Source organism: Syngnathoides biaculeatus, chromosome 12, assembly GCF_019802595.1.
Source record: "Syngnathoides biaculeatus isolate LvHL_M chromosome 12, ASM1980259v1, whole genome shotgun sequence".
Taxonomy (NCBI): domain Eukaryota; kingdom Metazoa; phylum Chordata; class Actinopteri; order Syngnathiformes; family Syngnathidae; genus Syngnathoides; species Syngnathoides biaculeatus.
This window is the reverse complement of record NC_084651.1, coordinates 29,004,559-29,021,883: the sequence shown is the minus strand read 5'-3', so window position 1 is coordinate 29,021,883 and position 17,325 is coordinate 29,004,559. Positions and strand designations below refer to the sequence as shown.

The window sequence follows — 17,325 nt, the reverse complement described above, 5'->3', positions numbered from 1 at the left end:
TGCCATCTGTGCAAGCAGAGTTGCCAGCTTGAAAAGATGGGCGTCAAAGCGCTGGAGTCGCACCGGAAAAACAGGAGACACGCTGATTTGGCGAAGACTCTCATCTTCCGTTGCTATGAATCTGTTTCTAAAATATCAAGATAATGAAGCATCAACTTCAGGTAGTGGTACGAGCAGTGCATGCGCACTAGGGATCGCAAAAAAATGCTTACTTTCATATCCGGTTTTAACCGAACAGCTGTAGCAAAAAAACGGTATCATAGTGGTGTTTACATAATTCACCCGCGGGACCTCGAGTTGGGGTGCGGGGTTCCGCACGGACTGTTTTTGTTGTTGCTCTTCCGGAGTGACGAGTTCACAGAGTTCCCCCCGTTATGCGAGTAGTCTTTTGATGTCTGCCAATAAAACAAGTTTACTCCCATACTTTGGAGCGTTTCCTCGATGCCATGTTTGATGTTTCTTTGATTTAACTGAATGTTATTTTGAGTCCAACTTTACTCTAACAGCGAAACTTGAGAAAAGTGGAAATGATATTGAAAAAATAGCGCAATGTGGAGTACCGGAACCGGAAGAAATGATTGGACATTTTAACCGATCTCGAAAGTCCGATTACGGTTTCGGTTTAAAAAAAAAAAAAATAAAACGAAAACCGGTTATAACGGGTTGCGATCCCTTATGCGCACCTACAGTTGTCCAACAAGAAGTCAGGCTTTATGAAAGTAGTTCAATACACGAAGATGGACTCGTTAAAGGCAGAAATCGTGTGGACTTTAAAAGTGATCTGCAGCCATTACAGTTACAAATCTTGTGAAAATAATTCAAAAGTGTTTGCAGTCATGTTCCCAGACAGTGACATTGCTAAAAACTACCACTGTGGGGAAAGGAAGACTTCGTACCTGGCTACATTTGACATCGCTGCCCACTTTTCATCTCTACTGCCTCAAAGCCAAAAAAGCCAGAATAGAGACTGACATATCAACGCTTATTGAGAAGGCTGACAGGCTGTGGGAGGAGGCAGAAGAAAAGAGAATCTGAGGTTTATCACCAAGGCCAATGCACTCAGAGGCAGAGCAAAGGACAAGAGAGCCACTTTGGCACCTCTGCATCAACAAATAGAGGAGGCACTGGGTAGGCTCAAGGAGCTAGAGTAGGGGTGCTGAAACAGATATCAGTAGAAGACATTTGTGTATATAGTTGCAATTGTAATTAGAATCTGTTTTTCTGTATACCGTGATGTGAAGACGTTGACAATGGTCATATCAATGAGAACTACCACAAGGGGCAACAGGTGATCACTGTCACAGGTACTGAGGTACTGGAACATTTGATGAACCAAGAACGGTTGATTGCACCATTGGGTGAGTCTTTTTTCCTTACTCTTGATTTCCCACGATGGCCCTAAATTTTTCTTGTCGGCCCTAAATTTTTAGTGTCAGCCCCTAAGAATGCCCCTAAAAAGCCCTTAAATTTTTTTGGTCAGACTGAGTATGAACCCTGTACATAAAATTGGATAACACTGTTGGGAATCACTGGCGTAGAAGACGACGGCGCTAGTTTAGCGGCGCTAGGTTTTGGTGGACTGATGCAGAACGGATATCTGACACATAGAGAGAAAGGACATCTTTGCGTTCTATGAAGCTGCAAAGAGCATGAAGAAACTGAAGCATTGTTCGTGGACTGAAGTAATGTTTGTCCAAAAAGTATGCCTGTAAACTGGAATGCTCAGAAGCGTTTGTGATTAAATGTTCCGCTGCACCTGAATTGCTCCAATTTTATTTTCACTTCACTTGTGTATCTGAAGCTTGCGCTGAACATATATTTGGGTCATAACACAAGTCAGACATTTGACCTCGTGACAACTCAGAACCCAAATGACATGGGTGATGATTTAGAAGGGTGTGACTGAGTTTCAGCACATCTGTGCTGTTTCTCGGTTCATGGTCCTTGTGACCTCTTCCCTCCTTTAGACGTGATTTTTCCGTTTATAGGCGGAATTTCGTCTTTTCATATTGGATTGATGAAAAAAAATATGCTCCATTTTTCTGCAATATTCCGACAGTAACTGTGCCAGAATCCCCACACGTTCATTTTCCGGTCTTACTTTTGGAAGCGAAGTGCAAGATTAGGTACGTGTCAGTGATTGGTCGAATGTTTTCCTCCTGACCAATGAAGATGCTTGTTGTATACGAGGCGGATCATGGGGCCATTTTCAAGTCAACACGATGGCGGTGCTCAAGAGGAAAGACTCCTCTCGAGTGAAAGAAATTGATGTGTCAAAAATAAGTTCAGATGGGATTGGATGGAACGAGAAATCTTCGATACAGTTGAAAAGAAGGAAGTTGCCACTCTGTTAAGCGACTTCATTCGCAAAATCGATCGACCTGGAGTCTGGGTCAGGATACTATGGTTCAAGAGGTTTCAAGGCATTGGAATTTCAGGCGAACCGACAAAATACGTCAAACAACTGGAAGCAATGAAAACAAACTTTTCCATAGCTGGTACATTCGGATGTCAAGCCAAGGCCAACAACCAACCCCAGTTGGAGACAGGGTAGTCACTTCCAAGGTGAGAGTTCAGAATCAATTACTTGTCTGTATTATTTACTGATAACAAAATATTATGTTAATAATTGTCAAATTCATGCATTTCAATCATTTACAAAAACAAATGGATTTGATATGCACGATATGAAAGCACGCTTGCATGCCATGATGCAAATCTGAATTCAATTTAGTAGTTTAGTTAGTTGAATTTGTTTTGACATTTTTTTGGAGTAATGGTATGCGCCTAAATAATGAACGATCATATTGTGTACATTTTGAAAATGGAATAGCATTTATTTATAGATGTACTAAATATATTTCATTCATAATACAATTTATAAAACTTGCACGTTGAAATTAGTGATCATCCTTTGATCATGCTTGTAGCCCCCAGACCCCTGGCTATTTTTCAGTCTTTTTTCATTCAGTCAAATCAAATGTCTGCTCCTTGCCCCCCTGGATTTTAAATGCATCACACATGCTCAACCCCCCCGCCCCCTTTTTTATTTTTATTTTTCTAAATACACCACGATGGGTCGTGGGTGAGGAGGATTTGGCTGTTAGGCAGTAGGACCTACCTCTTTACTTTTTTGATGGACTTATGACAACATTTACAGTCTCAGGTCTGGATGAATATAATGTCAAAGCTTGGCATACTTATCTTTGGACAGTTTCACCTATTCCTCTTTGTAGCATCTCTTAAGTTTCATCATTTAAGATAGGAAGTCTGTGCACAGCCATTTTCAGATCCTTCCTGAAATCTTACAACAGATTAAGTCCCATAGGATCCACACTTTCCGTTTCATTCTCGCTAGTATCCTCTCTCTCTTTAAAGGGAAAGTGTGATTATTTGCGAGGACGGGTATGGCTCCATTAATTTTTTTTTTATGTACTGAGCGAGGGATCAATACTGCTGTGAAAAAGTGTTTGCCTCCCTTCTTATTTTTTTTTTGCATATCTATCACACACAAAGGTGTCAAATTATCAAACCAATTTTATTATCACTCAATGACAACTCGGTGTAGATGCTATTTTCAAATAACAATTCGATTTATAAAGGCACCAAAAAAAATCCAGACTTTTCTGACCCTCTGTGAAAAAGTAATTCCCCCCTGAACTGAATAAGGAGGAGTGCCACCCTTGGCAGTAAAAATTGAAGTCACTTGTTTGCAATAATTGCTAATGTATTTCATATCACTCTGGAGTCATTTTGTCCCACTTTTCTTTGCGGAATTGTTTCAACACCACCATATGGGAAGGTTTTGTAGCCTGCACTGCCCGTTTAAGGTCACACCACAGCCTCTCAATCCACTCCAAAACATTTTTTTTTTCTCGGTTGAGCCATTCAGAAGTGGATTTCCGATACACAGCAGAATTCATTGTTCCCTCAATCAGTCAAGTCGCCCTGATCCTGAGGCAGCAAAGCAGCCCCAGACAATCACTCAGCCACCACCAAGCTTCACTGTTGCCATAATGTTGTTTTTATCAAACACGGTGTCATTTTTACACCAGATGTAATGGGCTGCACACCTTTCAAAAAGTTAAGTCTTGTGTGTCATCAAGATGTTTAAAGGCAAATAAGAGATGAGCATTTGTATTATTTCCTGACAGCAGGCTGTTTTGCCTGGGAACCCTCCAATGGATGCTATTTTTGGCCAGTGTCTTATGCTAGAATAATTGAACACCTTAACTGAGACCAGCGAGGTACTGTGGGTCTTGATGTTGTTCGAGGTTAAGATGAGTCATTGCCACACTCTTTGAGTAATTTTAGTTGGTTGTCCAGTCCTGGGAAGGTTTGCCACTGTTTGCAGTTTTCCTAATTTGTGGATAATGGCTCTGACATTTGTTCACTGGAGGCCCAAAGCCTTGAAAATGGCTTTGTAACTTTTTCCAGACTGATGAATTTCCCTTTTTTTCTCATTTCTTCTTGAATTTCTTTGGATGGTGGTATTTTGAATCGTAGCATGATGCATTGGTTCTTGAGATCTTGAAGCCTACTTCATGTTCTCAGACAGATTCCATTTATCATTTCTTGATTCCACAAATATGTTAGTCACAGGGACTTTGTGATTTAAAGTATTCGGCCCCCTTAAACTTTTCAGCCTTTCGCCACATTTCAGGCTTCAAACATAAAGATAAAAAATTTTCAATTTTTGTCAAGAATCAACAACAAGTAGGACAAAATCGTGCAGTGGAACATAATTCATTGGATATTTTATACTTTTTTTAACAAATAAACTGAAAACTGGGGGGGTGCAATATTATTTGGCCCCTTTACTTTCAGTGCAGTATACTCACTCCAGAAGTTAAGTGAGGATCTCTGAATGATCCAATGTTTGACTGATGATGATAAATAGAATCCACCTGTGTGTAATCAAGTCCCTGTATAAATGCACCGGCTCTGTAATAGTCTCAGGGTTCTGTTTAAAGTGCAGAGAGCATCATGAAGACCAAGGAACACACCAGCCAGGTCCGAGATACTGTTGTGGACAAGTTTAAAGGCGGATTTGGATACAAAAAGATTTCCCAAGCTTTAAATATCTCAAGGAGCACTGTGCAAGCAATCATATTAAAATGGAAGGAGTTTCAGACCATTGCAAATCTACCAAGACCCGGCCGTCCCTCTAAACTTTCACCTCAAACAAGGAGAAGACTGATCAGAGATGCAGCCTAGCGGCCCATGATCACTCCGGATGAACTGCAGAGATCTCCAGCTAAGGTGGGAGAGTCTGTACATTGGACAATAATCAGTCATACACTGCACAAATATGGCCTTTATGGAAGAGTGGCAAGAAGAAAGTCATTTCTCAACGATAACCATACAAAGTCTCATTTAAGGTTTGTCACAAGTCACCTGGGAGACACCAAACATGTGGAAGAAGGTGCCCTGGTCAGATGAAGCCAAAATTGAACTTTTTGGCCACAATGCAAAACGATATATTTGGCGTAAAAGCAACACTGCTCATCACCCTGAACACACCATCCCCGCTGTCAAACATGGTGGTGCCAGCCTCATGGTTTGGGCCTGCTTTTCTTTACCGGGGACAGGGAAGATGGTTAAAATTGATGGGAAGATGAATAGAGCCAAATACAGGACCATTCTGGAAGAAAACCTGTTGGAGTCTGCAAAAGACCTGAGACTGGGACAGAGATTTATCTTCCAACGGGACAATGGTCCAAAACATAAAGCCAAATCTACAATGGAATGGTTCACAAATAAACGTATCCAGGTGTTAGAATGGCCAAGTTAAAGTCCAGACCTGAGTCCAATCGAGAATCTGTGGTACGTGCTGAAGACTGCTTTTCACCAATGCTCTCCATCCAACCTCACTGAGCTTGAGCTATTTTGCAAGGAAGAATGGGAAATAATTTCAGTCTCTCAATGTGAAAACTGATAGAGACATACCCTCAGCGATTTTCAACTGTAATTGCAGCAAAAGGTGGTGCTACAAAGTATTTGTGTAAGGGGGCCGAATAATATTGCATGCCCCACTTTTCAGGTTTTTATTGGTTACAAAAGTGTAAAATATCCAATAAATTTCATTCCACTTCACAATTGTGTCCCACTTGTTGTTGAGTCTTGACAAAAAAAAAATATTTTATGTCTTTGTTTGAAGCCTGAAATGTGGCGAAAGTTTGAAAAGCCCAAGGGGGCCAAATGCTTTCAGAATGCACAGTATGTGAAAACTGCATTTCGTATTTCCTTGGGTTTTATCTGAGTGAGATTGAAATTGGTTTGATTATTTGAAACATCTGTGTGTGATATGCCAAAAAAAACCCCCAAAAAGTCAGTAAGGGGACGATTACCTTTTCACGGCACTGTACTGTTCACAGCCCTGTGCTTTGTCTGAATCTGATTTTGGACCATTCATCAAATATTGAGGCACTGTGTACATTCATAAGATGCTTTTGTAAACTCCATTGGGGCAGTTGTGTAAATCCTGAATTTTAGTTCATTTTCTCTCTACAGGTGGAAGTGGAAGGAAAACTGGTGGAGGTCCATGGACAGTGGAATTTGGCTTCCCCGCTGTTGCCGCTCACTTTGAATAGTAAGCACAGAATGTTACAGGTAATGCACAAAACATTATCTGGTTATTTTTAAATTATGGTTTCAGGATTACACCCATGTTGATTCACGTCTAATATATTGGTCTAGTGTCTATCCCGAGATGCTTCTGGTCTCATAGTTCTGCAATACCTGGGCACATCGGTAAGGTTATTCTAAGTTTGTATGAATTCAGTTGTTATACAGTTTGGATTACGTCCTCATTAAAGAGTCATTCATTAGATCCATCTGGGTATTTGACTCATTCTGACTTTGAGTTGAGCCACTGTTGATGGCTTCATGAAGAAATAAGGTTTAAGACTTGATTTGTACTCAGGAGTGAAAAACTTGTGACTCAACGACTTGATGTTTCTTAATTTTCCATGTTAAAATATTCGAAAGAAAATTAATTTGTTGTCAGATGGGAGCGCAAAATGGGAATGACAGTGGTCATAATTTGGAGGATTAGCATCGTCACAATCACACCCCTTGTTATGGAGTAGATAGGTCTTTAATATCAGATTGTGTGATCATGTTAAAGTGCCATTACTTGTATAGACATAGATTTGAATTCCAGGATGCACCTGTGGAAACAATGAGTCACAGGAACTTATCTCGGAATACAGCGACAGTCAATGCTATTTCATGGTTCCTGCTTTGCGGTCCCGCCATAGTGCAGATTTTTATACTCTTTGTACAATATTTCTGTATTATCCATTCTCTTGACCTCTCTAAGTTTCAGCCTCTCACAATAGCACATTTTGTGGACAATATTTACCCAAAACTATCACAAAATAATGATAGTACTGTTGCTTTTTATGCCACTGATGTGACATTAGCGCAAGTACAATTCAATTCACGTACATAATTTTAAAGAACAATTAACTTCTCATTCTAAAGAATATTTAACTTTGGCATTGTAATATAGAATAGATATCTTAGATTTGGGAAAAACAACAAAACCATCTCAGGCTCTGCTCACAAAAATTACGCTAACATTTCGCACAAAGGTATAGTCATCAACTTACTGAAGAGACCCAAAAAAGTCTTGCTGCCTTCCAAGTTTGATTAAATGAAATAAATATATGTTTATATGGTGTCAAAGGCATTTGGGGTTTGTCACTATTTAAATCCGGTGTCATAATTTTCACTGATATTCCTGATTTTTATTTGTTATATGAATATGTAGTGTATAATTTCTGCTGTCTCTTGGCTATTGACAAAGAGATTTTAGATCTCAATAAGCGTTTACCTGGTTAAATGATAAATAAAATGTAAGATAAGGCCTGCCCCCGATTTGCCGGACTGTGATCTGAGACCTGCACCTGTCAGTCAACTGATGCTGAAAATGCCCTTGGTAGGATAACCCATGGCAAAAAGGTCCTGGGCGAGGGACCAGACAAAGTACGACTCCAAAACCCCTATGACGACTACAAAAATTGGATCTTGGTTTCCCTTGCCCGGATGTGGGTCACTGGGGCCCCCCTCTGGAGCCAGTCCTGGAGGTGGGGCTCGAAGGCAAGTGCCTGGTGGCCGGGCCTGAACCCATGGGGCTCAGCCGAGCAAAGCCCGAAAGGGTAACATGGCTCCCCCTTCCCAGGGGCTCACCACCTGTGAGAGGGGCTGTAGGGGTCGGGTGCAATGTGAACTGGGCGGTGGCCAAAGGCGGGGACCTTGGCGATGCGATCCCCGGCTACAGAAACGAGCTCTAGGGACATGGAATGTCACCTCTTTGGTAGGGAAGGAGCGTGTTGGTGCGTGAGGTCGAGAAGTTCCGACTAGATATAGTTGGACTTGCCTCTATGCACCACTTGGGCGCTGGCACCACTCCTCTTGAGAGGGGTTGGACTCTGTTCCACTCTGGAGTTGCCCACGGGGAGAGACGCTTAGCAGGTGTGGGTATACTCGGCTCGGGGCCTGTATGTTGGGGTTTACCCCAGTGGATGAGAGGGTAGCCTCCCTCCGACTGCAGGGGGACGGTTCCTGACTGTTGTTTGTGCTTATGCACCAAACAGCAGTGCAGGTACCCACCCTTTTTGGAGTCCTTAGAGGGAGTGCTAGAGAGTGCCCCCTCTGGGGAATCCATCATTCTACTGCGGGACTTCAATGGCCACGTGGGGAATGACAGTGAGACCTGGAACGCCATGATTGAGAAGAACCCTCCCCTGATAACTCGAGTGGTGTTCTGTTATTGGACTTCTGTGCTCATCATGGATTGTCAATAACAAACACAATGTTCAGGCATAGGGGTGTTCACATGTCTACTTGGCACCAGGACACCCTAGGTCGCAGTTCGATGATCGACTTTGTGGTCATGTCATCGGAATTGCGACCACATGTCTTGGACACTCGGGTGAAGAGAGGGGCGGAGCTGTCAACTGATCACCACCTGGTGGTGAGTTGGCTCCGATGGTGAGGGAAGATGCCAGTCCAATGTGGCATGCCCAAACGTATTGTGAAGGTCTGCTGGGAACGCCTGGCAGATTTCCCTGTCAGAAGGAATTTCATCTCCCACCTCCGAAAAAAAACTTTGCTCATGTCCCAGAGGAGGTGGGGGACATTGAATCCGAGTGGACGATGTTCCGCGCCTCCATTGCTGCGGCGGCCGACTGGACCTGTGGCCGTAAGGTAGTCAGTGCCTGTCGTGGTGGAAACCCACGAACATGTTGGTGGACACCAACTGTGAGGGATGCTGTTAAGCTGAAGAAGGAGTCCTATTGGGCATTTCTGGCCTGTGGGACTCCCGAGGCAGCTGTTAGGTACCGGGTGGCCAAGAGGAATGCGGCTTCGGTGGTCACTGGGGCAAAAACACGGGCGTGGGAGGAGTTTGGTGAGGCCATGGAGAAGGACTTAAGGATGGCTTCAAGGAAATTCTGGTCCACCGTCCGGCGTCTCAGGAGGGGGAAGGTGTCCACCGTCAACACTGTGTATAGTGGGGACGGGGCTAAAAAGCTCCTTGGTGGCAGGGCCCCGGGGGTGGATGAGATTCACCCAGACTTCCTTAAGAGTCTGGATGTTGTGGGGCTGTGGCTTGGCTGCCGGATGATCTGGAAGAAGTGGCTGGGGAAAGGGAAGTCTTGGTATCCCTGCTGAAGCTACTTCCCCCGTGACCTGACCTGGAAAAGCGGTAGATAATGGATGAATGGATTGATTTCATACACAAGGTACCTCAATGTGCTTTACATTTTTGAAAGGATTTGAAAACAAAGAAATAAAACATTTAAAATGGCAACCCCCCTCCTCCCAAAAAAAATACAAACCACAAATAAAAATGTAAACATAAAAGTACAATTAATATACAACAAGTATGCCCACACCTTCTCGGCATCTCTCACAATCTCTCACCATGGGCCAGGGGGCAATGAGTATATCCATAGCTACTCGGCATCTCTCACCGTGGGCAACTCCAGAGTGGAACAGAGGCCAACCCCTTTTTAGAGGAGTGGGACCAGAGCCCAAGCGGTGCATAGTGGTAAGTCCGACTATATCTACTTGAAACTGGAAAAGTTCACCCAGCAACTTGGGCTCCTTCCCTGCCAAAGAGGTGACATGCCATGTCCCTAAAGCTAGTTTCTATAGCCGGGGATCGAATCGCCAAGGTCCCTCTGGTCACCGCAACCCGATCCCTATGGCCCGTCTCATAAGTGGTGATCCCATGGGAAGCGGGACTCTTTCGGGCTGTGCCCGGCCAAGCCCCATGGGTGCAGGCTCGGCCACAAGGCGCTCGCCTACGAGCCCCACCTCCAGTTCTGGCTCGAGGGGCTAGGGGGCCGGTGACCCGTGTCCGGGCAAGGGAAACTGAGAGCCAATATTTGTATTCATCATAGGAGTTTATGGAATCGTACTTTGTCCAGTCCTTCCCCAGGGACCTTTTTGCCATGGGTGACTACCAGGGGCGAGAATCCCCAGACAACTTAGCTCCTCGGATCATAGAGACACACAAACCTCTCCACCACGATAAGGTGATGGCTTGTGGAGGGGTGAAACAAATCCGGTATTATTTTAGATTGAATTACCTGATGGGTACTCCATCTGATGTGAAAACACAAAGTTGACTATGAAAGGTGGGAAAGCCCAATAAATCTGTTTCAAAGTATTGGCCAAGAGGAACCAAGAACCAGACTCTACTTCAAGCACACTCTGAATGCTTAAATCCTGACTTTCTATGGGTTTCCTCTTACTTGAAACAAAGACAGCTAGACTGTTTCTCCACTATCTCAATGATATTGTGCGATATCTAAACCCCAAATTAAATGATGGCATTCCGAGATTATTTTCTGATTCAAAATTATTTCTTTTTGTATTGCGTTATGTGGAGTGGGTACGCAAAGTATTCAGACCCTTTAAACTTTTCAGTTGTATTGCAGCCCTTTGCTAAAGTAATTTTTCTTTTTTTTTTTCCTCAAAATACACAGCACCTAGAATCTAGAATCACCTAGCATCTAGATTTGGGGATCCTCTGCCATTTCCCCTTGCAGATTTCCATTTCTGTCAAGTTGGGTGGTGAATGTTGGTGGAGAGCCATTTACAGGTCTCTCCAGACTTCCTCATTTGGGTTTCAGTCAGAGCTCTGTCTAGGCCAGGGGTGGCTGCATGTGGCTCTTTGTCCATTTTCATGTGGATTTTATAAAAGCAATAGATGTTTAGGTTTTTATGATGTGCGTTCATTATGGTATTTACGTTCGAGCATTGCTTGAGTTCATTTCAGTATTTTCGCAAAACTGGCATGTACATTGAATTAAAATGGTGCAAAGTTTCAAAACCCAAGCTGTGTTCTGTTATTGGACTTGTGTGGTCTTCACGGGTTGTACATAACAAACTCCATGTTCAAGCATAAGGGTGTTCACTTGTACACTTCGCACCAGAACACCCTAGGTCGCAGTTCAGTTATTGACTTTGTGGTCGTGCCATTGGACTTGCACCCGCTTCCCTTAAACACTCACGTGAAGAGAGGGGCAGAGCTGTCAAAAAATACTTAACCTGTTTTGAGTTTGCTCTGATGGTGTGGAAGATTGTGGTCTGACGTTGGCAGACCCAAACGTATTGTGATGGTCTGGTCGGAGTGCCTGGCAGAATCTCCTGTCAGAAGCAGTTTCAGCTCCTATTCCGACAGAACTGCTCAATTGTGGAGGACATTGAATCCGAGTGGACGATCTTTTGCGCCTCCATTGCTTAGGTGGCCAACGTTAGCTGTGGCCATAAGGCGGTCTGTGCCTGTTGTGGTGTCAATCCACGAATACGTTGGTAGACACCAACAGTGATAGATGATTTCAATCTGAAGAAGGATCATCATCATCCCTGTTTCCTTCATCAATATGTCCATTGCAATCTGCACTAATCAACCCTCTGTGTGTCTGGGATGCTCAGAACTACTTCATCTACTTCCTTCCAGAATTTGTCCTTTAACTCTAGGTCACATCCTACCTGTGGGGCATAGCCGCTAATCACATTATACGTAACACCCTCAATTTCACATTTAAACCTCATCACTTGCTCTGATAATCTTTTCACCTTGAAGGCATTCTTAGTGAGCTCTTCCATTAAAATAATCCATACTTCATTTTTCTTCTCATCTAGAAAAACACCCCCAAAGGATGATGCTACCACCCCCATGCTTCACAGTAAGGATGGTGTTCTTGGGATGGAACTCATCATTCGTCTTCCTCCAAACACAGTAAGGGGAATTATGACCAAAAAGTTCAATTTTGGTCTCATCTGAGCACAAAACCTTCTCCCATGGCTCCCCTGTAACATCCAAATGGTCATTGGCAAACTTAAGATGGGCCTTGACATGTGCTGATTTAAGCAGGGGAACCCTTCCGTGCCATGCATGATTTCAAACCATGACGTCTTAATGTATTACCAACAGTCACCTTGGAAACGGTGGTCCCAGCTCTTTTCAGGTCATTGGCAAGTCCTGTCGTGTAGTCCTCGGCTGATTCTTCACCTTTCTAAGGATCATTAAGACCCTGCGAGGTGATATCTTGCATGGGGTTCCACGCCAATTGAGATTCACAGTCATGTTTAGCTTCTTCCATTTTCTAATGATTTCTCCAACAATGGACCTTTTTTCACCAAGCTGCTTGGAAATGTCTCCGTAGCCCTTTCCAGGCATGTGGAGTTGTACAATTTTGTCTCTGGTGTCTTTGGACAGCTCTTTGGTCTTGGCCATGTTACAAGTTTGAGTCTTACTGATTGTATGGGGTGAACAGGTGTCTTTATGCAGCTGACTTCGCACAGGTGCATCTGATTCAGGATAATACATGGAGTGGAGGTGGACTTTTAAAGGCGGACTAACAGGTCTTTGAGGGTCAGAATTGTCGCTGATAGACAGGTGTTCAAAAAATTATTTGCAGCTGTATCACACAAATCGTTAAAAAAAATCATACATTTTGATTTCTGGATTTTTCTTTTTAGATTCTCTCTCTCACAGTGGACATGCACCTACGATGAAAATTTTAGACCCCTCTATGTTTTCTAAGTGGGAAAATACTTATTTTCTTCACTGTAATAAAAAAAAATAAATCTGTTCACATTCACAAACTTCTACAGCTCAAAGACCCACAGCAGTCCAGTACACAGAACCATCCACCCCTTTACATTTACATTTTCATTTACATTTAGTGCCCAAACAAAACCACAAGATACTGTTTTACAGCTTTCAGTATAAAGTTTAGCAGTTTTGTTCATGACATCTTGGGAAAATTATGACTAAAATGGGGAAGGACCGTACTGTACTGTCTGGTTATGGCTCTCAGAAGAAGTCTCAAGATTTGGTATCAGTTTACCATGTGAAAATATATTTATGGTTTTGACCAATTATTGGTCACAAATTAACATGACACCTTTTTTTTTTTTTAACAGATTTCATTCCATAAAATCCTTATTTGTGAAAATATACCAACTTAGACTAAGATGGCCTTTGCATGATTTTAAAACAAGACAGAAAACTTCATATATTCATTCAGGTTACTGAATCCATTTCTATTTATCAGTTTATGGCTAAATTAAAAAAAAAACAACAACAACAACAACTTCACAAATGCTTGCCAATCAGGGTTTCCAACACGAAGCACGTTTTCCTCCGAGTCTGGTTGCTGTCTGCCTTAATTGCCAGCTACTTCGTCTGCATTTGAATGTGTGTTCTGCCTAACTGGCTCAAATTGATAACCTTTAAGCCTTTTCATAGCTTTGTAATCTTCACCATCTTCATGGGACCCTTCCAAAATCATGTTCACCGCTTGAATTATCGGAAAATTCATTGTTGTTCTCAAATTGGTGTCGAATGGCAGCCATGTTTTGGGTGTCTCACTGTCACGTCATGACCCTATGTGGGATTCTCCATCGCGTGCTCGTGTTCCAGTGAATTCAAAATTCTATCAATTTTTGCTGATAATCGAAAACTACAAATGCTTCGTTCATTTGTGATTTCAGATTCGAATTCAGCATAAAAAACTCTAATATGAGCAAAAGGTGCTTTGAAGACTTTCCATACCCTTTAAATGCAGACGTCATGAACTTTTTAATCTGAATTTCAGAGTTTTCTGAAGTATTTTCTGGAATACCAGATGAGGTTGTCACACATATTTCCTGATTGAATTTCAAAAGTTCATATTCCAATGTAAGAGTTTGTAATTGAGCAGAACCTGACAATGTTTGACCGGAGTGTTGCATTTTCAAATTTTAAATCCATCACTTACTGTTGTGTAAATTCCAAACTCATACAGAGTTCAGTGAGTTACTGGCGAAGCAAATCAAGTGATATGGACAATTTCTCATCGATCGAGAGAGGACACTTTTCTGTATCTCTGTTGAGTCCAGTAAATCTTCAATTGAAGTGGAGGAATGCATTTTTTTCCTCTTCATTGGGAGCTCGATTGAAGCGCCAGTGTCCTCCATTACCGGTTGATTCTTTGGTGTTCCTCTTTGCTGCACAGATGATGTGTGCCACTCGTAGAAGTTACTGTTGCTAGTGAAGCTGGTGAAGGAGATGAAAAAAGTAATGAAATGGCTTGTAAGAAGAAATATTCTTTCTTGTTATAAATTTCTTTCAATCTACGTGCAAAGCATCATCATGTTATCTTCGGAGGATAACGCAACCGTTGCATTGTCACAGCATACTCCTCAGGGCCGTTCCTTAAATTTCTTTTTTGTCAGCATTCCCATTTTAATCTAGATGTGTTAGAGCCATACAATGCCAATGTAATGATGATATGCTAAAAACAAAGTGTAGCAGCTTAAACGTTAAATTTCTTCATTGTAGTGTTTTCAATTAAATATAAGTTGATCATGTCAAATCATTGTATTATGTTTTTTTAACACAACATCCCACCTTTAACGCCATTGAAATTATGTTTGTAATTTTTACATTTTGTACAATGAAAATAATGGTCTTTACACAGTAAAAGTACAGCAGCCTACCTCAAGTGATCCTTTAGTCATAGTCCTCTGCACTGGTGACCACTCACACACATTCTCCCTCATGTAGTTATACAGTAATCCCTCTCTGCTTCGCGGATCACCTATTGGGAATTTCTGGCCCCCCCCAAAAAAGAAAAACAAATCGCTGAGTAATAATGCTCTCTTTGCCATAATTGTAAAAAACATGGCTCTTCATCTCTGACTGGTTGGCCACCCCTGCTCTAGTCTGACTTCGGGATAACTTGTTACCTGTCTCAGACGTGTACCATGGCCATGTTTTTTATTTTTTTTAATTGCTTTTGGTGGTTGGATAGTTACAGTAGTATGTAAAAAGACACGTGATAAGGTGAAAAATAAAGTAGCTTTTGGATTTAAATATAGGATAAAAATTACGAACACAGAAATCGTTTTTCTCTTGGGGAGCTGATCAATCACTGAATTATGACATTAAGACCAAACAGCCAATCAGCATAAAATGCTAATTATCATCCATTACCGATCAAGCCGATCATATCGGTGGAAAGTCTGTTATTGTGATATAAGCTGTGCACTGACTACCATAAGTATGCAAATGTAATTTTTATCACACAAAATAAAATGGTTGCTGGAATGTGATTAGGGACTTATGTGAAAAACTGTATATTTAAGTTCATTGAATCAGATTCCAGACACTTTGCTGCTTTTCTCCAACAGTGTTAATTCTTCCTTTTTTACAGTATAAGGTTCGCATTTTATCCAAGTTGGCTGCAGAGTTGAATTCCTACATGCCAGAAAAAATTCCTGAAGACACGAGCAGTATCCTGCGTTCACCTATGCCTGGCACAGTGGTGGCAGTTACTGTTAAGCCTGGTGATAAGGTAATATGTGAAAGGTATGCTTTGTGTAGATTTTATCAAGGACATCATACTTTAACTGTAGCCAAGGAAAACCTCTCTTAACATTCAAACTTGTGATGTTATGAAAATGGAAGAATGTCTAAAAAATGGAAACACTATTACAACATGTAACATGAAAGTACAAGTGAGATATGACATGAGGACTTAGTTTTCAGATTGTGATTTTGTTTTGAACTGAGCATTTTAATGTGCAAATAGTTTTGACAGCAAATGGACCAATAAAATATGATGTAAGAACGTGTGAAAAGCAAAGTGGTTGTTGGGCAGCTTGATTTTCGGGATAGGGATTTAAATGAAAATCGAGAACGATTGTATAAGTGCATTTTTGAGGGAGTTTAGAGTAACAGAGCACCATTTTTGTGACGATTGACTCAATGATAGTTTCATTTTAAACGAGCTGATTGCTAGGTCATCGAGAATGGGCACTGTTAAAAGTGTGAGTGTCTGATGAATGTCGCATTTTTTTGTATTTGTATGTCTCACAGGTTAGGCATGAGACATTGTTTTCCTCGTGAATCTTTTTTTTTGGAGTTGAACATGAGACAATCAGGTCTTAATGCTAAAAATGTATATACTTCTGAAAAGAGTATTTTGTTTTGTGAGAGTAGTTATATTTTCTGGAAAAAAAAAAGGGTAGTTCTAAAGTAGTCGCACGTTGAGAATATTTTTAGAATTGTTTATAGTATTGAAGGAAGGTACCACTTGTGATTTGAAATTTTGGGGATAAGCTTTTACGTGACATGAATGCATTTTTAGAAATGAGTGATCTTGGTACTCAAATCCACTTTGTTCCCATGTACTTCAGTGAAGGGGTATTTTGTGAGTTTCAAAATCGTAACGTAATCATAATTCCATGGGCTCACCACATGTGAGAGGGACCATAGGGGTCGGGTGTGATGTGAGCTGGGCGGTGGCCAAAGGCAATCCGATCCCCAGCTACAGAAACGAGCTCCAGGGATCATGGAATGTCCCCTCTTTGGCAGGGAAGGAGCCCCAGGTGGTGCGTGAGGTCGAGAGGTTCCGACTAGATATAATCGGACTCGCCTCTACGCACCGCTTGGGCTCTGGCACCAATCCTATCAAGAGGGGTTGGACTGTGTTCCACTCTGGAGTTGCCCACTGTGAGAGATGCTGAGCAGGTGTGGGTATACTAATTGCCCCCCAGCTTGGGGCCTGTATGTTGGGGTTTAAGAAGCGGCTGGGATGAGAATCAGGACCTCCAAATCTGAGACCATGGTCCTCTGTCAAAAATGGGTGGCGTGGTCTCTCTTCGATTCTGCCCCAAGTGAAGGAGTTCAAGTATTTTGGGGTCTTGTTCACGAGTGAGAGAAGAATGGAGCGTGAGATCAACAGATGGATAAGTGCTGCATCTCAGTGATGCAGACTTTGGTAAAGCGGGAGCTAAGTCAATAGGTGAAGG

The 17,325-nt window shown here is 42.1% G+C and overlaps 1 protein-coding gene across 2 annotated transcripts in view; it reads left to right on the top strand.

Moving 5' to 3' along the window:
• The window catches only part of pcca (propionyl-CoA carboxylase subunit alpha), a 102,085-nt gene that overhangs the window by 81,882 nt on the left and 2,878 nt on the right, over window positions 1-17,325 (top strand). Inside the window, exons 19-21 of one of the 2 annotated variants that reach the window (XM_061836759.1) lie at window positions 6,514-6,612; window positions 6,700-6,753; window positions 15,726-15,866. In XM_061836759.1, the coding sequence (XP_061692743.1) occupies window positions 6,514-6,612; window positions 6,700-6,753; window positions 15,726-15,866 (294 nt within the window). The remainder of the gene's footprint in view (window positions 1-6,513; window positions 6,613-6,699; window positions 6,754-15,725; window positions 15,867-17,325) is intronic. The other variant, XM_061836760.1, reaches the window with a different exon arrangement.